This window comes from Salmo trutta, chromosome 18 (assembly GCF_901001165.1).
Source record: "Salmo trutta chromosome 18, fSalTru1.1, whole genome shotgun sequence".
NCBI lineage: Eukaryota > Metazoa > Chordata > Actinopteri > Salmoniformes > Salmonidae > Salmo > Salmo trutta.
Window position 1 is genome coordinate 35,825,347 of NC_042974.1, and position 18,555 is coordinate 35,843,901.

Below are 18,555 nucleotides of genomic sequence, written 5' to 3' on the forward strand. Positions count from 1 at the left end.
CATCAAGGCTATCTGTGTCATCTCATTCCAATAGCAAGGAAGTAAGTGGTCTCTGAATGTACTGTAGATATCATTAAGTATATTTGCTCAGTTGTACAGAGGTACTAACAAGTGCATAAAGTTTATGTGCCAACTCCAAAAGGCCAAACCTCTTCAGCATTAGACTGAATGCAGATGGCTGTCTGCTCTGCTCCATCACTAAAATCCAGAGTGGCACAAAGCAAATTGCATTAAGCCTTCGCCATAGCCACCAGAGAACACGGTACTCCTGATGTCGCTCCTTGAAGCCTAGTTTAAAAGGACCAATTATCAACGCATCATAAAGCACTGGCTTTCATCTCCTCTGAAGTTTGGGCTCATATGGCCCTTTAGTATGTTTCACCCCTATTATTAGAGCCTGCTAGTCACCACAAGGCCCCAGCATCTCAGCTCCCTCCCCACCTTCTCGCTCCCTGCCAAGCCATTCTAAAGCTGTCTGTCTTTAAAGTGATGGTCACAGATTTCTGGTGGAACAGAATAGTGTCTGAAAGCCAGTCTTATTCTCACCGGGATAAAGGCATTACGGTATGTGGATGGATTTCTCAGGTGAAAGCTCTGCTTTTAGCGCACACAGTGATGTGGAAGTCAGCGCTATAGGGACGGTGAGGATATCTTATTTGCACAGTGAGGACGAGCAAATAACACTGGAGTGAGCCTGTGCCAGCAAACAGTGGCACAGCTTAGAGATGACTTATAGAGTCAGAGCTTAGAGAATGACTTTCCGACACAGTGTCCTCACATGAAGTCATCTGGCCTAACACAACATTGGTACATTGCTAGATTAACTGAAAATAGAGTTCAGTAAATACAATTGTAGTTTAGATTTACAGTAGACGAGGTCGTGCTAGAAATGTGATGACCTTGATTATGATGGTAACACTCAAATATCTCAACAAAAAACCTCCCTTCTTTTTGTGTGACTCAAAGAGTTATTGTGTATTCAGGCCCTCAACTCCACATTCAAGAGCAACCTCTAAGGTGACATGGACAGATGAACTTGGTGACCTTGCATTCCCATCAGCAATTTCGATCCATCCAAGACAGATAAGGTCATCCTTATGACATGGTGAGCAGCAGAGTTCAACCCCTCTAGTTCTCATCCATCATCCCCCAGTGACAATAAGCAATTACATGTCCTGGTGGACCCAGTTGCCCCTTCTGCTTTCCAGTTGACCACTCCCTACCAGTGGAGGCTGGTGGGAGGTGCTATAGGAGGACAGGCTCATTGTAATGGTTGGAATGGAATAAATGGAACGGTTTCTAACACATCAAACATATGGAAACCACGTTTGACTCCTTTCCTTTCATTCCATTCAAGCCATTACAATGAGCCTGTCCTCCTATAGCTCCTCCCACCAGCCTCCACTGCTTCCTACACATCCTCTGAACAAAATGAATAAGAAATCCCAACACTGCCACCAACGTATGTGACATGATGGACGGGACTGTTGGCGCTAGGAGAGTACTGGAGAGATTTATATATATGCCATCAAATCTCCATGCATGTTCAGTTCACACTTTTGTCTGCTTACTGTAAGTATGCCTCTGAGATGCCTCAGGAGCAGAATGTACATACAATTGTGCCGAAGATGGAGGAAGCATAGCAGTCTAAGTAATGACAAGACAATACAGGGCGGAGACTGGGCTTTAGGGCTCTTTGGAATGCCATAAAGAACACAGACAGCATTTGTCATGTTGATTGTCTTTTTCCTCCCTAAATCTCATTTTTTTCTGAACACATTCAGTTGGATGGAGCACAGAGAGATCACATATATTGATTTTTATTTAGTATTCATAAACATGGTTATTAATGCATTAGTTATGTTAGAAAGTCTGGCGAAAAACAATATTATGAAAACCACTTGTATACTGTGTCATAAGGATAGAGATGAGCATATTACATCTAGTGTCTATCACCTGACCAAACCAATCTCACAAAAGACTAGCATTATTAACACAAATCCATGTCAGTTTGAAAAGTAGATAAATGAAAATGAAACAAATGCATCATCCATTCTTTCACCTCTCCCCAGGCTCTCCTACCGAACGGGACAGGACACAGCCAACTGCGACACGTGTCGAAACAGTGCCTGCATCATTTATAGGTGAGTACTTGTTTACAGCTTGTTTACAGCTTGAAAGGTCACTTACACCTGCAATGGCACGACATGGCATGAGAGATGCTTATATGTATGTGTGAGGTGAGGTGATATACTGTAATGTGGCAAACCAAGTGCTAAGAGTCAATTGAGTAGAATGTGTTTTCCGGTAATGAGTAGAATAGAAAACTTTACAGAACTCAGAGGATATCATTCTTCTCACTGCATGGTATTAATGGTATTACATGAAGTATTAATGGGCATAGCTCGATTGTGAAACAATAATGACAATTGATAGAATACTTCTGTCAGAGTGAGATCAATTTATTGAGCACCATCCATGTGAATCTGAGGTGGAAATAAGTACTAGGAAATGGTGTGACTGAGATCAATGATAAGTTTACTGAAGGAGAAGAGAACACTCCTATCTGGGTCAGATCAATAGACATCATCAACTCTTATTTCAGAATCTGTTGAGTATTTAAATAGAGGAATGTGGTGAATGTAGAAAGGAATTAACTCATAAGCTGAATTAGAAGCAGCAAATTGAGTTTAATTTCTAGATACAGGTTGTGCAGATATAGCATTGTCATTGTTGAAGGTAATAAAAGAAAGAAAGAAAACTATAGATGTTCTGACTTCTCCACTCGTCTGAGAGATATAAATGATCCTCAGGCAGATTGCAAATACGTTCACACTGTGACTCCATTTTTCCCAAGAGTCTAATTCCTTCACTGTAACTTTGCCTTCAGAGACAAGAATAAAACATCCATCTCAGAGATCGACTCCAATTGAAACAATATACAATATTACAGAATATACTGAAGCATACCATCTGAATCATGGTACTGAGCCTCCAAAGTTTGTCACCATTAAGATGTTAGTTGTTTTTGTACCCTAGTGTGCCAGCAAGCACCTTCCATTCAGCAAGCTGCTTCTTCAGCTGTACGGCTTGTTCCAGCCTTACAGGCAGGGAAAGACTCACAGGGGAAAACATCAGATAGCAGGGTTTGTGACGTCACTGAGTCGCAAATAAACACCATAACAGGGACTGCTATAGCAGAGATCCAAATTAAAAAAGTGAACCAATTTCAACAAATATTTTCATGTCCATTTTTTGCACTCATTATCGTCATCTTAGTAAACAACTCATGCTTAAGTACATCCACTTTATCCAATGACAAAACAGCATGCATTTGTTTTACTTTGGCTAAGAGAACTTCTAAATAATTTGACCAGGTATAGACTCTAGTCTAGTCCCCAATTACTAGAGTTGATATTAGATGTTAGATAAGGTTTCTATTGCTAACAGAGTGACCTGAACATTGAGTGGTTATCATCTAGTTGTCCTCTCAATAGGAAGCTTCTTACCGGGACTAATGACTGGAACATGACCTAGGTTATCACTCAACCAACTAGAATGTATATCAATAGTAATGGATCTGTGACATCCACTTACAGTTGAAGTTGGAAGTTTACATACACTTAGGTTGGAGTCATTAAAACTCGTTTTTCAACCACTCCACAAATTTCTTGTTAACAAACTATAGTTTTGGCAAGTCGGTTAGGACATCTACTTTGTGCATAACACAAGTAATTTTTCCAACAATTGTTTACAGACAGATTATTTCACTTATAATTCACTGTATCACAATTCCAGTGGGTCAGAAGTTAACATACACTAAGTTGACTGTGCCTTTAAACAGCTTGGAAAATTCCAGAAAATGATGTCATGGCTTTAGAAGCTTCTGATAGGCTAATTGACGTCATTTGAGTCAATTGGAGATGCACCTGTGGATGTATTTCAAGGCCTACCTTCAAACTCAGTGCCTCTTTGCTTGACATCATGGGAAAATCAAAAGAAATCAGCCAAGACCTCAGAAAAAAAATGGTACACCTCCACAAGTCTGGTTCATCCTTGGGAGCAATTTCCAAACGCCTGAAGCTACCACGTTCATCTGTACAAACAATAGTACGCAAGTATAAACACCATGGGACCACGCAGCCGTCATACCGCTCAGGAAGGAGACGCTTTCTGTCTCCTAGAGATGAACGTACATTGGTGAGAAAAGTGCAAAACAATCCCAGAACAACAGCAAAGGACCTTGTGAAGATGCTGGAGGAAACAGGTACAAAAGTATCTATATCCACAGTAAATCCTATATTGAAATCACAGTAAAACCTATATTGACATAACCTGAAAGTCCGCTCAGCAAGGAAGAAGTCACTGCTCCAAAACTGCCATAAAAAAAAGCCAGACTGCGGTTTGCACATGGGGACAAAGATCATACTTTTTGGAGAAATGTCCTCCGGTCTGATGAAACAAATTTAGAACTGTTTGGCCATACTGACCATCGTCATGTTTAGATGAAAAAGGGGGATGCTTGCAAGCCGAAGAACACCATCCCAACCGTGAAGCATGGGGTGGCAGCATCATGTTGTGGGGGTGCTTTACTGCAGGAGGGACTGGTGCACTTCACAAAATAGATGGCATCATGAGGTGGGAAAATTATGTGGATATATTGAAGCAACATCTCAAGACATCAGTCAGGAAGTTAAAGCTTGGTCGCAAATGGGTCTTCCAAATGGACAATGACTCCAAGCATACTTCCAAATTTGTGTCAAAATTAAGGACAACAAAGTCAAGGTATTGGAGTGGCCATCACAAAGCCCTGACCTCAGTCCTATAGAACATTTGTGGGCAGAACTGAAAAGGTGTATGCGAGGAACGAGGCCTACAAACCTGATTCAGTTACACCAGCTCTGTCGGGAGGAATGGGTCAAAATTCACCCAACTTATTGTTGGAAGCTTGTGGAAGGCTCCCCGAAATGTTTGACCCAAGTTTAACAATTTAAAGGCAATGCTACCAAATACTAATTGAGTGTATGTCAACTTTTGACCCACTAGGAATGTGATGAAAGAAATAAAGGCTGAATTATATCATTCTCTCTACTATTATTGTGAAATTTCACAATCTTTAAAGTGGTGACCCTAACTGACTTAAGACAGGTACTTTTTACTAGGATTAAATGTCAGGAATTATGAAAAACTGAGTTTAAATGTATTTGGCTAAGGTGTATGTAAACTTACGACTTCAACTGTATATTGATCATATATTTACTAATGCTGCAGAGTTTTGTTCCAAAGCAATATCAGCTCCCATTGGCTGTAATGACCATAGCATTGTGGCAATAATAAGGAAAGCCAAAGTAAAAAGGGAAGGGCTAAGGTTATTTGTAAGAGATCATACATAATGTTTTATCAGGAATTGTTTGTTGAAGATATTTATGCCTTTCTGATTTGTATAAATAAGGAGGAGAATCTAGATGCAGCACTTGGAGTATTTGTAAAAATGTTCTTGCCAATTGATGACAAACATGTACCTGTTAAGAAACTAACTGTGAAAACTGTTAGAACCCCCTGGATCAATGATGAATTCAAAAATGGTATTGCTCAAATAAATTATGCAAAAAAAGGTGCTCAACATGTCAGGCTGCTCAGCTGATTGGTTGACATACTGTCAATTGAGAAATGTTATGACTAAACGTAATAAAAAATTAAGAAATTATATTCCAATAACAAGATAAATGGCATAAAAAACTATGGAAAAGACACTAGAGCAGCTTAAGTTATAATTTGGGCAGAAAACCAAATTCATCTACATTATACATTTAAATTGATGGGTCGTTAGTAACAAACCTTTTGATATAGCCAATCATTTCAATTACTATTTCACTGGTAAAGTGGACAAACTGGGAAATGAAATGACATTTGACAGTGAACCATCATATTTGTATATTGAAGCTCTAATATTTAAAAACTTCTTCGGGATCGGTGTCCCTTCCACGGGACGGTTGAGCTAACGTAGAATGGTAGCAGACTGTATTGCCACCACTATTTACCATGTCTTTAAACAAAAGGAGTGTGTGTGTCCACAGGCTTGGAAGGAAGCTAAAGTAATTCCACTGCCTAAAAATAGTAAAGCCCCTTTTACTGGGCTCTAACAGCCCACCAGTCAGTTTGCTGCATGTTCTCCGTAAACTGATGGAGAACAAATACAATTCAATTTTTCAAAGAACAAGTTAACTACTGACTTTCAGCATGTATATAGTGAAGCGCACGCAACTTGTACTGCACTGACTCAAGTGACTCTCAAATTAACAACAAGATGATAGTTGGATCTGTATTGTTAGATTTCAGTGCAGCCTTTCAGTGCAGCCTTAGATGTTATTGACCATAATTTGTTACTGAACAAACAAACTTGTTATGGCTTTACATCACCTGTCATCACATGGTTGGAAAGTTACTTATCCATTAGAACTCAGAGAGTATTTTTCAATGGAAGCTTCTCTAGCATCAGATATGTACAGTACAGTATCCCTCAGGGCAGTTGCCTTGGGTTGTTACACTTCTCTATTGTTTTTTTTACAAATGATTTGCCACTTGTCTTACAAGAAACTATAATGACAATGTATGCTAATGACTGCACACTCTACACAGGTTCATTAAATTGTACCCACAAAACACAAGTCTCAACGGCAACAGTGAAGAGGTGACTCCAGGATGCAGGCCTTCTAGGCAGAGTTGCAAAGAAAAAGCCATATCTCAGACTGGCCGATAAAAATAAAAGGTTAAGATGGGCAAATTAACACAGACGCTGGACAGAGGAACTCTGCCTAGAAGGCCAGCATCCCAGAGTCGCCTCTTCACTGTTGATGTTGAGACTAGTGTTTTGCGGGTACTATTTAATGAAGCTGCCAGTTGAGGACTTGTGATGCGTCTATTTCTCAAACTAGACACTCTAATGTACTTGTCCTCTTGCTCAGTTGTGCACCGGGGCCTCCCACTTCTCTTTCTATTCTGGTTAGTGCCAGTTTGTGCTGTTCTGTAAAGGGAGTAGTACACAGCATTGTACGAGATCTTCAGTTTCTTGGTAATTTCTCGCATGGAATAGCCTTCATTTCTCAGAACAAGAATAGACTGACGAGTTTCAGAAGAAAGGTCTTTGTTTCTGACCATTTTGAGCCTGTAATCGAACCCACAAATGCTGATGCTCCAGATACTCACCTAGTCTTTTGCTTTTCTTTCAAAAACTAGGACATTTCTAAGTGACCCCAAACTTTTGAATGGTAGTGTATACTAAATAATATATGTGTGAAATTTGTTTTGAATTAGAATGGACCATTATCATGCACCTGTATCGAAACATTGGCATCAACGCACTTAAAAAGCGAATGGAGGATGCTTTTCCCGTGGTTCATTTTCATGCCAGCTAGGTAGGCTATACTCCTGTTGTAAATATAAGCAATTTGCTTAATATTAGGAAAGTTGAGAAGTAAGTATTGTATGTCTATAGAAAGCTGATGGGATCCTTCTCTGTTTAGTAGACGCCATCACTCTGTTTTCGCGCACAATTGCATAGCCTATAGAAATGTTGCTCAACATGAGGTCATTGGCTCTCATGAAGTGTTAGCACTCAATTGTCCCTCTAATCACTCTGACAGCAATACAAATGTAATCAAAAATCTAATCAGAGTACCAGGCATTTAGCAAGTTTGGTAGGCTACTAATGACCAGCATCAGCATCAGACCTTGGAGAAGCCTAATTACTGTGACTAAACGGTCATCTGGAATTTGTAGGCCTTCATGACTCGTGACAGCCGGTGTGGGGTCCCGAGCGCTCTGGAGGAGGTTTTCATCAAGGATCTCTCTGTACTTTGCTCCCTTCATCTTTCCCTCGATCCCGACTAGTCTCCCAGTGCCTGCCACTAAAAAACATCCCCACAGCATGATGCTACCACCACCATGCTTCACCGTAGGGATGGTGCCAGGGTTCCTCCAGACGTGATACTTGGAATTCAGGCCGAATAGTTTAATCTTGGTTTCATCAGACCAGAGAATCTTGTTTCTCATGGTCTGAGTCCTTTAGGTGCCTTTTGGACAACTCCAAGCGGGCGGTCATGTGCCTTTCACTGAGGTGAGGCTTACGTCTGGCCACTCTACTGAAAAGGTGTGATTGGTAGAGTGCTGCAGAGAGGGTTGACCTTCTGGAAGGTTCTCCCATCTCCACAGAGGAACTGGAGCTCTTTCAGAGTGATCATTGGGTTCATGGTCACCTCCCTAATCAAGGCCCTTCTCCCTCGATTGCACAGTTTGGCCGGGCGGCCAGCTTTATGAAGAATCTTGGCGGTTCCAAACTTCTTCCATTTAAGAATGATGGAGGCCACTGTCTTCTTGGGGACCTTCAATGCTGCAGAATTGTTTTGGTACCCTTCCTTAGATCTATGCCTCGACACAATCCTGTTTCGGAGCTCTACGGACAATTCCTTCGACCTCATGGCTTGGTTTTTGCTCTGACATGCACTGTCAACTGAGGGACCTTATATAGACAGATGTGTGCCTTTCCAAATCATGTCCAATTAATTGAATTTACCACATGTGGACTCCAATCAAGTTGTAGAAACATCTCAAGGATGATCAATGGAAACAGGATGCACCTAAATTTAATGTTGTGTCTTATAGCAAAGGGTCTGAATACTTCTGTAAATAAGGTATATGTTTTTGATTTTTATAAATTAGCAAAAATGTCTAAAAACCTGTTTTTTCTCTGTCATTATGTGGTATTCTGTGCAGATTGGTGAGGGCAAAAAAATCTATTTAATACATTTTAGAATAAGGCTGTAACGTAACAAAATGTGGATAAAGTCAAGGGTTCTGAATACTATCCAAATGCACTGTATATGGACCCCAGGAAGAGTAGCTGCTGCATGTGCAGTAGCTCATGGGGATCCTAATAAATTAAACTAGAAGTTAATCTCCATCTTAACCTGAGTTAACCTAATCAGTACCTAATCAATGAATGTTCTTATCCAGTCAAAGCCTCTAATTTTGTTCAGCTGTAAAGAGTCAGTGTGTAGCGGGTCGGACGAAGTCAGGCGCAGGACACAGAACTGAGTAAAAACACAACTTTACTTGAAATAAACCAACAATAAATTCCACACTGGGAAACCGACCAGCTCACAGAAGTACTGACCACTTCACAACGAATAAACACGCACAAAAAACATGGGGAAAACAGAGGTTAAATAATGAACATGTAATTGGGGAATTGAAACCAGGTATGTAAAACAAAGACAAAACAAAAAGGAAAATGAAAAGTGGATCGGCGATGGCTAGAAGGCCGGTAACGTCGATTGTCGAACGCCGCCCGAGCAAGGAGAGGGACCGACTTCGGCGGAAGTCGTGACATCAGCCCTGTGCGTAAATAATGCATCATGTAACAGCCATGGTGTCAGAGTAAGGAAACTGACATGCAGGAATGATTCATGTAATGATGTGTTTTTTCTTGCAACGTAGTCTCATGAGCAATATGTTCCATCTTCTTAAGCGATGATCTATAATCTGAGATAACTAATGTGACAAATCACATTTGCTAGTACAGTATCTAACTGAAGACTAGTATGGTATGAAAGAGGATTTGAAATGATTCAATTTCTACCATAAATGCTGCTATGAGTCACATTGCTTCGTGTAGTCTTCCTGATTTACAACCTATGTAATCTAATTAGTTAATGTATGAGCCGTTGTGTGCTAACAAAGTGATTACAGCCGTTGATGTCTCACAATGATTCAACAAGAATGCTCCTTCTTATTTGTGATGCTATGCATTTGGTGTGATATCATTATGGGATTACTTAAAATAAACACTGTTTCCACAGTAATACTAGACTGCATGTCAAAACAGGAAAAAACAGAACAGATACAGGATATATGCTTATCGGTGGGTAATACTGTATGTATGTAGGCAGCCTAAAGTCCTTTGGGTATGTGGAGTGTATGTACTAACTAAAAGAACAAACGATGTGTTGAAAAACACTTGTAATTCCGGGAATATAAGAGGGGATAAACATATCTACACACTTTGCTCATTTATTCATGAACCTTGGTTGGAGATATGTAAAGATGTTACATGAATTATGAATAGCTTTGCTTCAGTAGAGGTTGATTGTAAGTGAAAGCCTGAAGTGGTGTTTGATTTAAGTCACAAGGTCACATGAAAGGAAGCAAATAATATACTGTTTACCAACACTGCAGATGACTTAGAGTACATCACACCATAAACACTATTGGGACAGAGATACATAAATCAAACAAACAAGGACTAAACTAAACAATATACAGCCAGGAAGGATAAAGGGCAGAGAAGGAAAACTGCTTTGATAGAGACAAAAATATTTGTATCTTTATTAATGCACTGATCACAGAGAGACAACAGCTTTACGCTGACCCAGGTCTAGAATGCATGATAATTATGCTCATAACTTGAGATTATCAATAGATAGCTCTCAATCCCTAAAAAGGAAAATACATTTTCCACTGGAAGTGCCAGGATGTAACCTAAACACAGCCGTTCCATGAAAAGTCTATGCAAATGATTCATTTTGTTATTAGAAAAAGACCTGTGGAATGCATACAAAGGAAATGATTATCATTCCATCTGTATTCAATAGGTTTTTCAGCTCCTAAATTGTGTGCCTCTGCGTTTTTTTGACTGTCCTTGAATAGGACTTGGAAAATGAAAGCAAGACGACCATCTATCAAGTGCTATCTGTCTCTGCCAGCAAAATGGGCAGTAAATATATCAAAAAACTTTGCAAATGGTCTTAGTTCGTTTTTTTCTCTGAAGTATCCCCTTACTCCTTCTTGCTGATTTACAGACTGGATTGAGCGTCACACCCAATCCTCCAATATATATTTTTAAAGTCTACAAGGCGAATGATGATTCTTTCTACGGGTGTTTACCATTTTCTTATATCATTCATTTTATTTACTTCACATGTTACAGTGTATACTTTATGTTAGCGCTAGCTATGTGAATACAAATAGATATTCAACCTAAAATGGACAAACAGTAGAGGTTTGAGTAGACCATTCTTTGTTATGACAGGCCTATTCCTGCCAGGGCCTGTGGTGGTGACTCATAGTGCTGATAGGGCAGCCAGCAATAATCACCTTGCTGGGCACACCATTCTTTGCTTCCACTTAATGAGCTGGCCTGGGTACAGTGAGCAGAATTAAAAAGAGCCAAACTAAAAAAAAGTCTGAACCAAAAGGCCAATTATTCCTCAAACTTGGACAGTAACTGCTCATTGCCAAGATTAGCAGCAGCAGAGATGTGGCCTCTAATTCCGAACAGCAAGTCAGTTCCAATATGGCTAATCAATCCAAGTCTTGGGCTCCTGCAGGTGCCCAGTTGAGCTGAGGTAGTCAATCTACAAGCCCTACCCAGAATTCAACTCCCGCCCGACACTCCCAGCCCCTCCCCTTTGTATACTGCAGCATCCAATGCATCACTGCTACTGATACAAACAGAGCAGAGAGAGGGACAGGGGGATGGAGAGGGAGGGAGATGAGAGAGCGCATAAATGCCTCACTGCTGTAGTCACATCACATCCCATTGAAAAGCAGGCTGGGGAAACAAATGCAAAAAACCCTGAGAAAACAGTGGACGTAGAGATTATGGCCCATAGTGTCTAACCTCTGCTCTATACAGTTCCCAGCCATGCTAATGTCCTTCTGGAGCTTAGGGTTCTATTCAGTCTGTATCACTGAAGTGTTACAGATTGCGCAATAGAAATGTAAAGGTCATTTCTGACTGAGCCGACATATGCAGTGTTTACCATGAATGCAGTCGCCGCCAATTCGGCAACATTGCCTTTAAATTTCAATCACGCTGTAACACTGAACTTCCGCGATGCGAATTGAATAGATCCCTTAGACTACTTAGTATGGCTCTGCAGTAACATCAACAGTAGTAAACAGTACAGGGTCTTTGCCCATATTTCATACTAGGGGAGCACAGATGAAAAGCCTGATTTCTGATGCACACCCACACGGATTTGGTTACTAGTTCTAGTTACCAGTTACTAGTTCATAATGCATAACATAGGTACAAGAATCAGAATTCAAAAAGAAGGTGAGGGTTGAATCTTGTTTGCAGGGATTTTTTATAAGGCTAATTTGAGGCTAATAATGACTTCACAAATCAGTGCTAATGCAGTTCCTGCTTGTATGAGTTGGGTTTAATGAAGATGTTATATAATTACTCTTAAGAGCAAGTAGCTAATTAGGTTAGCGTGTATGCCCCCTGCTTTTAGCAAAGATGCAGTAGTTTCATTGGTGTTGAGAGGGCTTGTAGTATCGATGTGTTCAATAAAGTATGTGTCTGTCATTCTGTGTGCACATGACTGTGTTACTGTAAGGCAGTCAACCATTAAATAGAGCTGGACCTTAGCTGACATTTTAACAAAGAAAGTACTATCAAAATGGCACCTTGTCAGTCAAAGATAAATATGTTCAGTGGTTCCAAGTGAGTCATTTGTACTCTGGTGATTTAAATAAATAAATGTAGGCAATTGAAGTATATTAGTTAGATATTTTTTTATTTTTTTTTGGGGGGGTGCTTGCACAATTCATGTCGGTAGCCCAGAAGGAAAGACAAATAAGGAGCATTGTATAATATACTGTATTCTGGAGGTGATATGGGAAGGGGAGAAAATATTGAGAACATTTACATCTTCATTTAGCAGATTATCAGAATAAAACCTACAGTAATAGTAAAGTAATGTGGTACCAAACCATCAACATTATAGATTTATAAACCAACCAGAGAAGGAGGACAGTGAGAGCATGTAGGAGACAACATCTGCCATCACCACCCTCCTATGAAGAACAATCATTAAACAATGTTCACTCCACCGGGATCACAGCTAAACAATCAGGCACCAATGATCACACACACAGCTATTCACAGACCGTAGCTAAACAGATGATTAATCTGCTTGTGAATAATTGAAAATGCTATACCCCATCTCTAGCTGTCCCAATCTGTTGGCAATGAGATGATCTGAGATCTGTGGTCTTTGTTTACTTAGTCACCTACTCCCCAGGGCCACCCGCACAGTACAGTGTGCCTCGGGCTCCCTGATGAGCCAATTGTCCACAGCATACAGTAATTGCAGCTCTCTGCCAAGTGATTCATTGCTTAATAAGTGCCAAGACCATTCCATAGTGTGCTGCGCTGTTGTGCTTTGTGCTGTTTTCTAGCGAAAGCTTGGCATCAACAAGAGCCCTGAAATGCTGAGCTTTCAGAATGGCTCTAGAAATACTGGATAATAAGAGGACGTCTTCTGTACATATACAAAGCGTGCAACTCATTTCAAAGTTGTGGCAATTCAATCTTGATGGAAGTAAGAAGCAACTGACCGATGTAAAATCTCGACAACCAAAAACAGAGGTACAGTATGTGCTGGCACATACTACGTCATTGAAGTGCTCATCATTTCACAATTCTGTTTTGGGGGAAAAGTTCAAGTATTAACTACCTGTATATATTCAAGATTGTATTTATAGTCATGTTTATATTCCTGTAATCAGACCTTTATTGATTGATTCAATCTTCTGCACCGCCAAATTCCTGTCTGGCACCATGTATCATTTTCTCTGAAGGTTGTCATAGAGTTGAATAACTGACACTTATCTTAAGGGTAAGGGCACTTCCTAAGATTCATTCTGTCATTTTTGAGCAGAGCATCTCCTTCAGAAAACTAATTGGACTGCCTGTCATGCCGGTGATTGTGAAAAGGGCTGAACAGGGCATTGTACATCCATCTGTCTGCCTACACTGAGTAAACTTATGTTTGACCTTGGAGGGTGTTAATGTAATTTCAGAAGGTTTGGCTCCTCTTTAACTTCCATCTGTTTGACTGGCAAAAATATGCCACTTCAAATTGTTTTACGCTTTCAATAAAACAATTTATCAACGATAAATAAGATCAGTCTTAGACAACATTGTGTGATAAGGTTAATAATGTTACTTGCCTGTTGGAAAACGAAACTTTCTGCTACTGGTACTATTTCTACTGTTGCTTTTAGTACTGTACAACCAAACATTGCAATCTTCAGAGAATGGATGTTTTTGATTAAATTGCAGAGGCCTGGAAAATATAATGACTTTGGGGGAAATATTTTTTATCAACATGTATTAAATTGGCAGTCAGGTATGACAGTATGAATCATACTTTACTCATTCCAAAGTAGTATTTTCCATATTTATTACACATGCCAATGATAATACGTAAATAAATAGATTAACTTAATCAATAGCTATAGATGTAGTACGTCTGGGCCTGCTCGGGTTGTGAATGATTTCATTTGGTTGGGATAAAGCTCTGTGGTTCTCCCAGCAGTGAGATATTTAGTCTCAGTGCCCGAATGGAATCGGATGATGGCAGCCAGGGATTAAAGCAGAGGATGAGGAAATCAGACATCAGAAACGACCCACATCCCAACTACTAGATGGACATACTGTATCATGTCAGGGAATACCCTTCACTATGCACTGAAACATACAGATGTTCATACTTTTTATATACATTAGTCTGATGTCACACCCAGTACACATGGTCTTCCCTGTGGCTCAGTTGGTAGAGCATGGTGTTTGCAACGCCAGCATGGTGTGTGCAACGCCAGGGTTGTGGGTCCGATTCCCACGGGGGGCCAGTACAAGAAAAAAATGCATGAAATGAAATGTATGTATTCACTAATGTAAGTCGCTCTGGATAAGAGCGTCTGCTAAATGACTAAAATGTAAATGTAAAATGTAAATTTCAGTGTTAGAGGAAATGATTTGCGGTGCTATGAGAATTATCAGACTGTACTGTGCACTCCCCAAACAATCCATCTGGAGCCTATGGCTAGCGACTGCCCTGGATTATAAACGGACAAATTGAATGCCGGCGAATTGGCAGTACTCCTGAATCATATTATTAACTTAAAATCACTTTTATGGGATCAAAATCCAATGTACCAGATTGTGCAGAGTCATGGTTCATATTTGAGCTGCTTCATTCATGTTCAATTTGTGATACCCACAATTAAGACTGGTTTGAATGTTAATCCATCTCTTAAATTCTGGTACTCTAAAAGCTTAAACGAAAAAGGATTGAACCATCTTTCCACAGTAGCTTCAAATTCTAGTATTTTCCGTCTCTAAGAGAAGGAAAATATCACAGAACATTTGTGGCACCTTAATTGGGGAGTATGTGGACACCTGCTCGTCGAACATCTCATTCCAAAATCATGGGCATTAATATGGAGTTGGTCCCCCCTTTAATGCTATAACAGCCTACACTCTTCTGGGAAGGCTTTCCATTAGATGCTGGAACATTGTTGCGGGGACTTGCTTCCGTTCAGCCACAAGAGCATTAGTGAGGTCGGGCACTGATGTTGGGTGATTAGGCCTGGCTCACAGTCGGCATTCCAATTCATCCCAAAGGTGTTTGATGGGGTTGAGGTCAGGGCTCTGTGCAGGCCAGTCAAGTTCTTCCCACCTATCTCAACAAACCATTTCTGTGTGGATCTTGCTTTGTGCACAGGGCCATTGTCATGCTGAAACAGGAAAGGACCTTCTCCAAACAGGAAAGGACCTTCCGCAAACTGTTGCCACAAAGTTGGAAGCACAGAATTGTCCAGAACATCATTGTATGCTATAATTTAAGATTGTGTTTTATTATATGTTATTGTGTTAACTCAATGTGATTGTGTTGTTTGTGTTGCAGTGTGGAGCTGGACTTCAAGCAGCAGGAGGACAAGTTACAGCCCCTGATTAAGAGACTGTGCCCCTTGGACAACTCTCAATACCCTGCTCTGCCTTACCCCCACGAGGTGTTCACCTCAACCCCCAAACGCAAGTCCAAGACAGAGTCCAAAAAGCATGGTCGCTGGAAACTCTGGTTCCTTTAACTTAGGGAAGACCTTGGCTTTTGGAATGGCCTTTTGGATCTGTTTTTACACATCTACTATCTTCCCTCAAAGGGATCTATCACAACAGTAGATGTTCTGCTACTGGAAATGGATAATCAGATAACAGTAAATTATCTAAATCAGGATTCTAAGTTGGAACTGCACTAGAAATCAACGGGGGATTTTTTTTAAACAATCTTAGCTCATGGAGGTTTAGAGTCTGCCAAGCCTTCAGTTTTTGGTTCAAAACCGGAGAAGGTCAACTTATACCCTGGCTAAAGGTTAGCAGAACTACATAGTGAGACTGGATATATTTTTGTCATCATGAAATGTAGCCCAAAATATGAAGATGGATATTATTTATTTACTCGGCAAATGTTTCTCTCACTTTTTTAAAATGATTTCCAATGGCACACCTTTTTGGTCTCTGCTTGACCAGAAGAGGAATCACCATGTGGAAGGCCTGTTTCTCTGAAAAGCTACTTTAATCGTACATCAGCCTGTTGGAAAAGCACAAACATTTGGAGACTGAGAACATCATGGAAGAAGAAGTTATATACAGTACATTACACTATATTAGTGAACCGACTCTACATGAACCCTTCTTGCCTCTTCTCTCCAGTCTTGAGAGAGCCCAGTTACTCTCTCTCCCCTTTCTTTCCCTTTCTCTCTTTCCCTTTTTCTGTCTGTCTCGCTCTCTCTCTTTCTCTTTCTCTGCACACAGACATGCACTTCAGGAGTATGTAAAGGAAGATTGCGATATATGGGATCCTAGACTGTTTTGTTTTTTAGAAACAGGATATAGTCAAGGTTATAGTTCTCCTCAAAGCTGTTCTAATCCATCAATGTGCAGAAATAGGGGTTGAATCCAAGCTTTGACTATTGCATATAGAAAAAATATAGACTTATTTTAACATATTAAAGTTTCTTGATTATATTATATAACATATTCAAGTTTCTTATTACTGTGTTATTCAACATGCAGCAGACTATTTTATGAAAATACCTTAAGAGCTTTTTATTGAATTTCAGTTGAAAAAGTAAGCATGGTTTTGACACTTCTTTATCAATTTACATGCACAAAGCTGTCATTGCCTTTCACTTACACACAGGTTAACATCTCATTAACTTACTCTAACCCATAGAAAGGAAATGTACTGTAAGGACAAGACGAAATGCATCACTATTCTCTCTGGAATATGCATTTCACATTATAAACTGGGTGATTCGAGCCCTGAATGCTGATTGGCTGACAGCCGTGGTATATCAGACCGTATACCACGGGTATGACAAAACATTTATTTTTACTGCTCTTATTAGGTTGGTAACCAGTTTATAATAGCAATAAGGCACCTCGGGGCTTCGTGGTTTATGGCCAATGTACCACGGCTAAGGGCTGTATGGAACGGCCCTTAGCCGTGGTATAATGGCCTTATTGCTTAATTCTAACTCACTTGACTCAACTGATCATCATCACAGAACATATGGTCCTTCACAAATGCTATAATTCTGCAACTCACCAATAATTTTGATTAACATTGATCAGCACCAAACACCTTTGATTACTATCTCCTATATGATTACATTAGGGTTGAAATCAACTCACGACCCAGAAGAAGCAATCCATGCACTGAAATTACAACAATAAAGAAGGGCTATTTACAGTATACATAAGCATGTAGGGTATTCAATCTTTATATTTCTAGGCCTTTGACGAATAGTGACTTTGGATCAGATGGATTCATTTGATGTAGCAATTTAAACCATCCACTTATTGCACCTAATATTTATGGTTAATAATTTCAATCTCACATAAAAAATGTCACACTGACAAAAACTGATTCAATCACACATTTGTTATTTTTGACTGGGTTACCAAGTCCTTCAATATTACTGTACAGATGTAGGAACTTAATTTGAGCAAGTTTGCTACTGATGGAAAATACACCTGCAGAAACAGGCAATGTGAATTATTATGTGGATTATAATTAATAAACATTTTTGTAGGAGTTGATAGATTTTTCATTAGGCAAATCAAGTCTGACATTTTAAAGTGGATATTACAAACTTTAGAAGCCTTTTTAAACCTCAAATACACAACAAGTGTACATTTCTTGCTGTGCAGGAAAGTTCTCCGCAACAAAACAGTGATCAAATTAAGATCCTACATTTGTAGCATATTGAAGGACAGACACATAGCTTAAGGAAGTGCAATTCATTGATTTGCAATATTATGCATTTTGTACTGTTTTTACCTTAAAACAAATGCATTTTCAATAAAAACCAATATAATTATAAGAGGTGTGCTGACATTATTCTAAGGTATACTATGTGAATTGCAAGGCAATGACAATATGATACAACACAATGTTGACGGAACATACAGTTGAATAAGGTGAATGCACCAATTTGTAAGTCGCTCTGGATAAGAGCGTCTGCTAAATGACTTAAATGTAAATGTAAGTCGGGAAGTTTACATACACTTAGGTTGGAGTCATTAAAACTCGTTTTTCAACCACTCCACAAATTTCTTGTAAACAAACTATAGTTTTGGCAAGTCGGTTAGGACATCTACTTTGTGCATGACACAAGTAATTTTTCCAACAATTGTTT

General features: G+C 39.7%; 1 protein-coding gene across 1 annotated transcript in view; it reads left to right on the top strand.

The window, feature by feature from the left end:
• The window catches only part of LOC115153239 (inhibitory synaptic factor 2A-like), a 30,977-nt gene extending 12,738 nt beyond the window's left edge, over positions 1-18,239 (top strand). The window contains exons 3-4 of the mRNA XM_029698469.1: positions 2,073-2,144; positions 15,759-18,239. Coding sequence (XP_029554329.1) covers positions 2,073-2,144; positions 15,759-15,942 — 256 coding nt within the window. The 3' untranslated portion in view covers positions 15,943-18,239. The remainder of the gene's footprint in view (positions 1-2,072; positions 2,145-15,758) is intronic.
• The last annotated feature ends 316 nt before the right edge of the window (positions 18,240-18,555 follow it).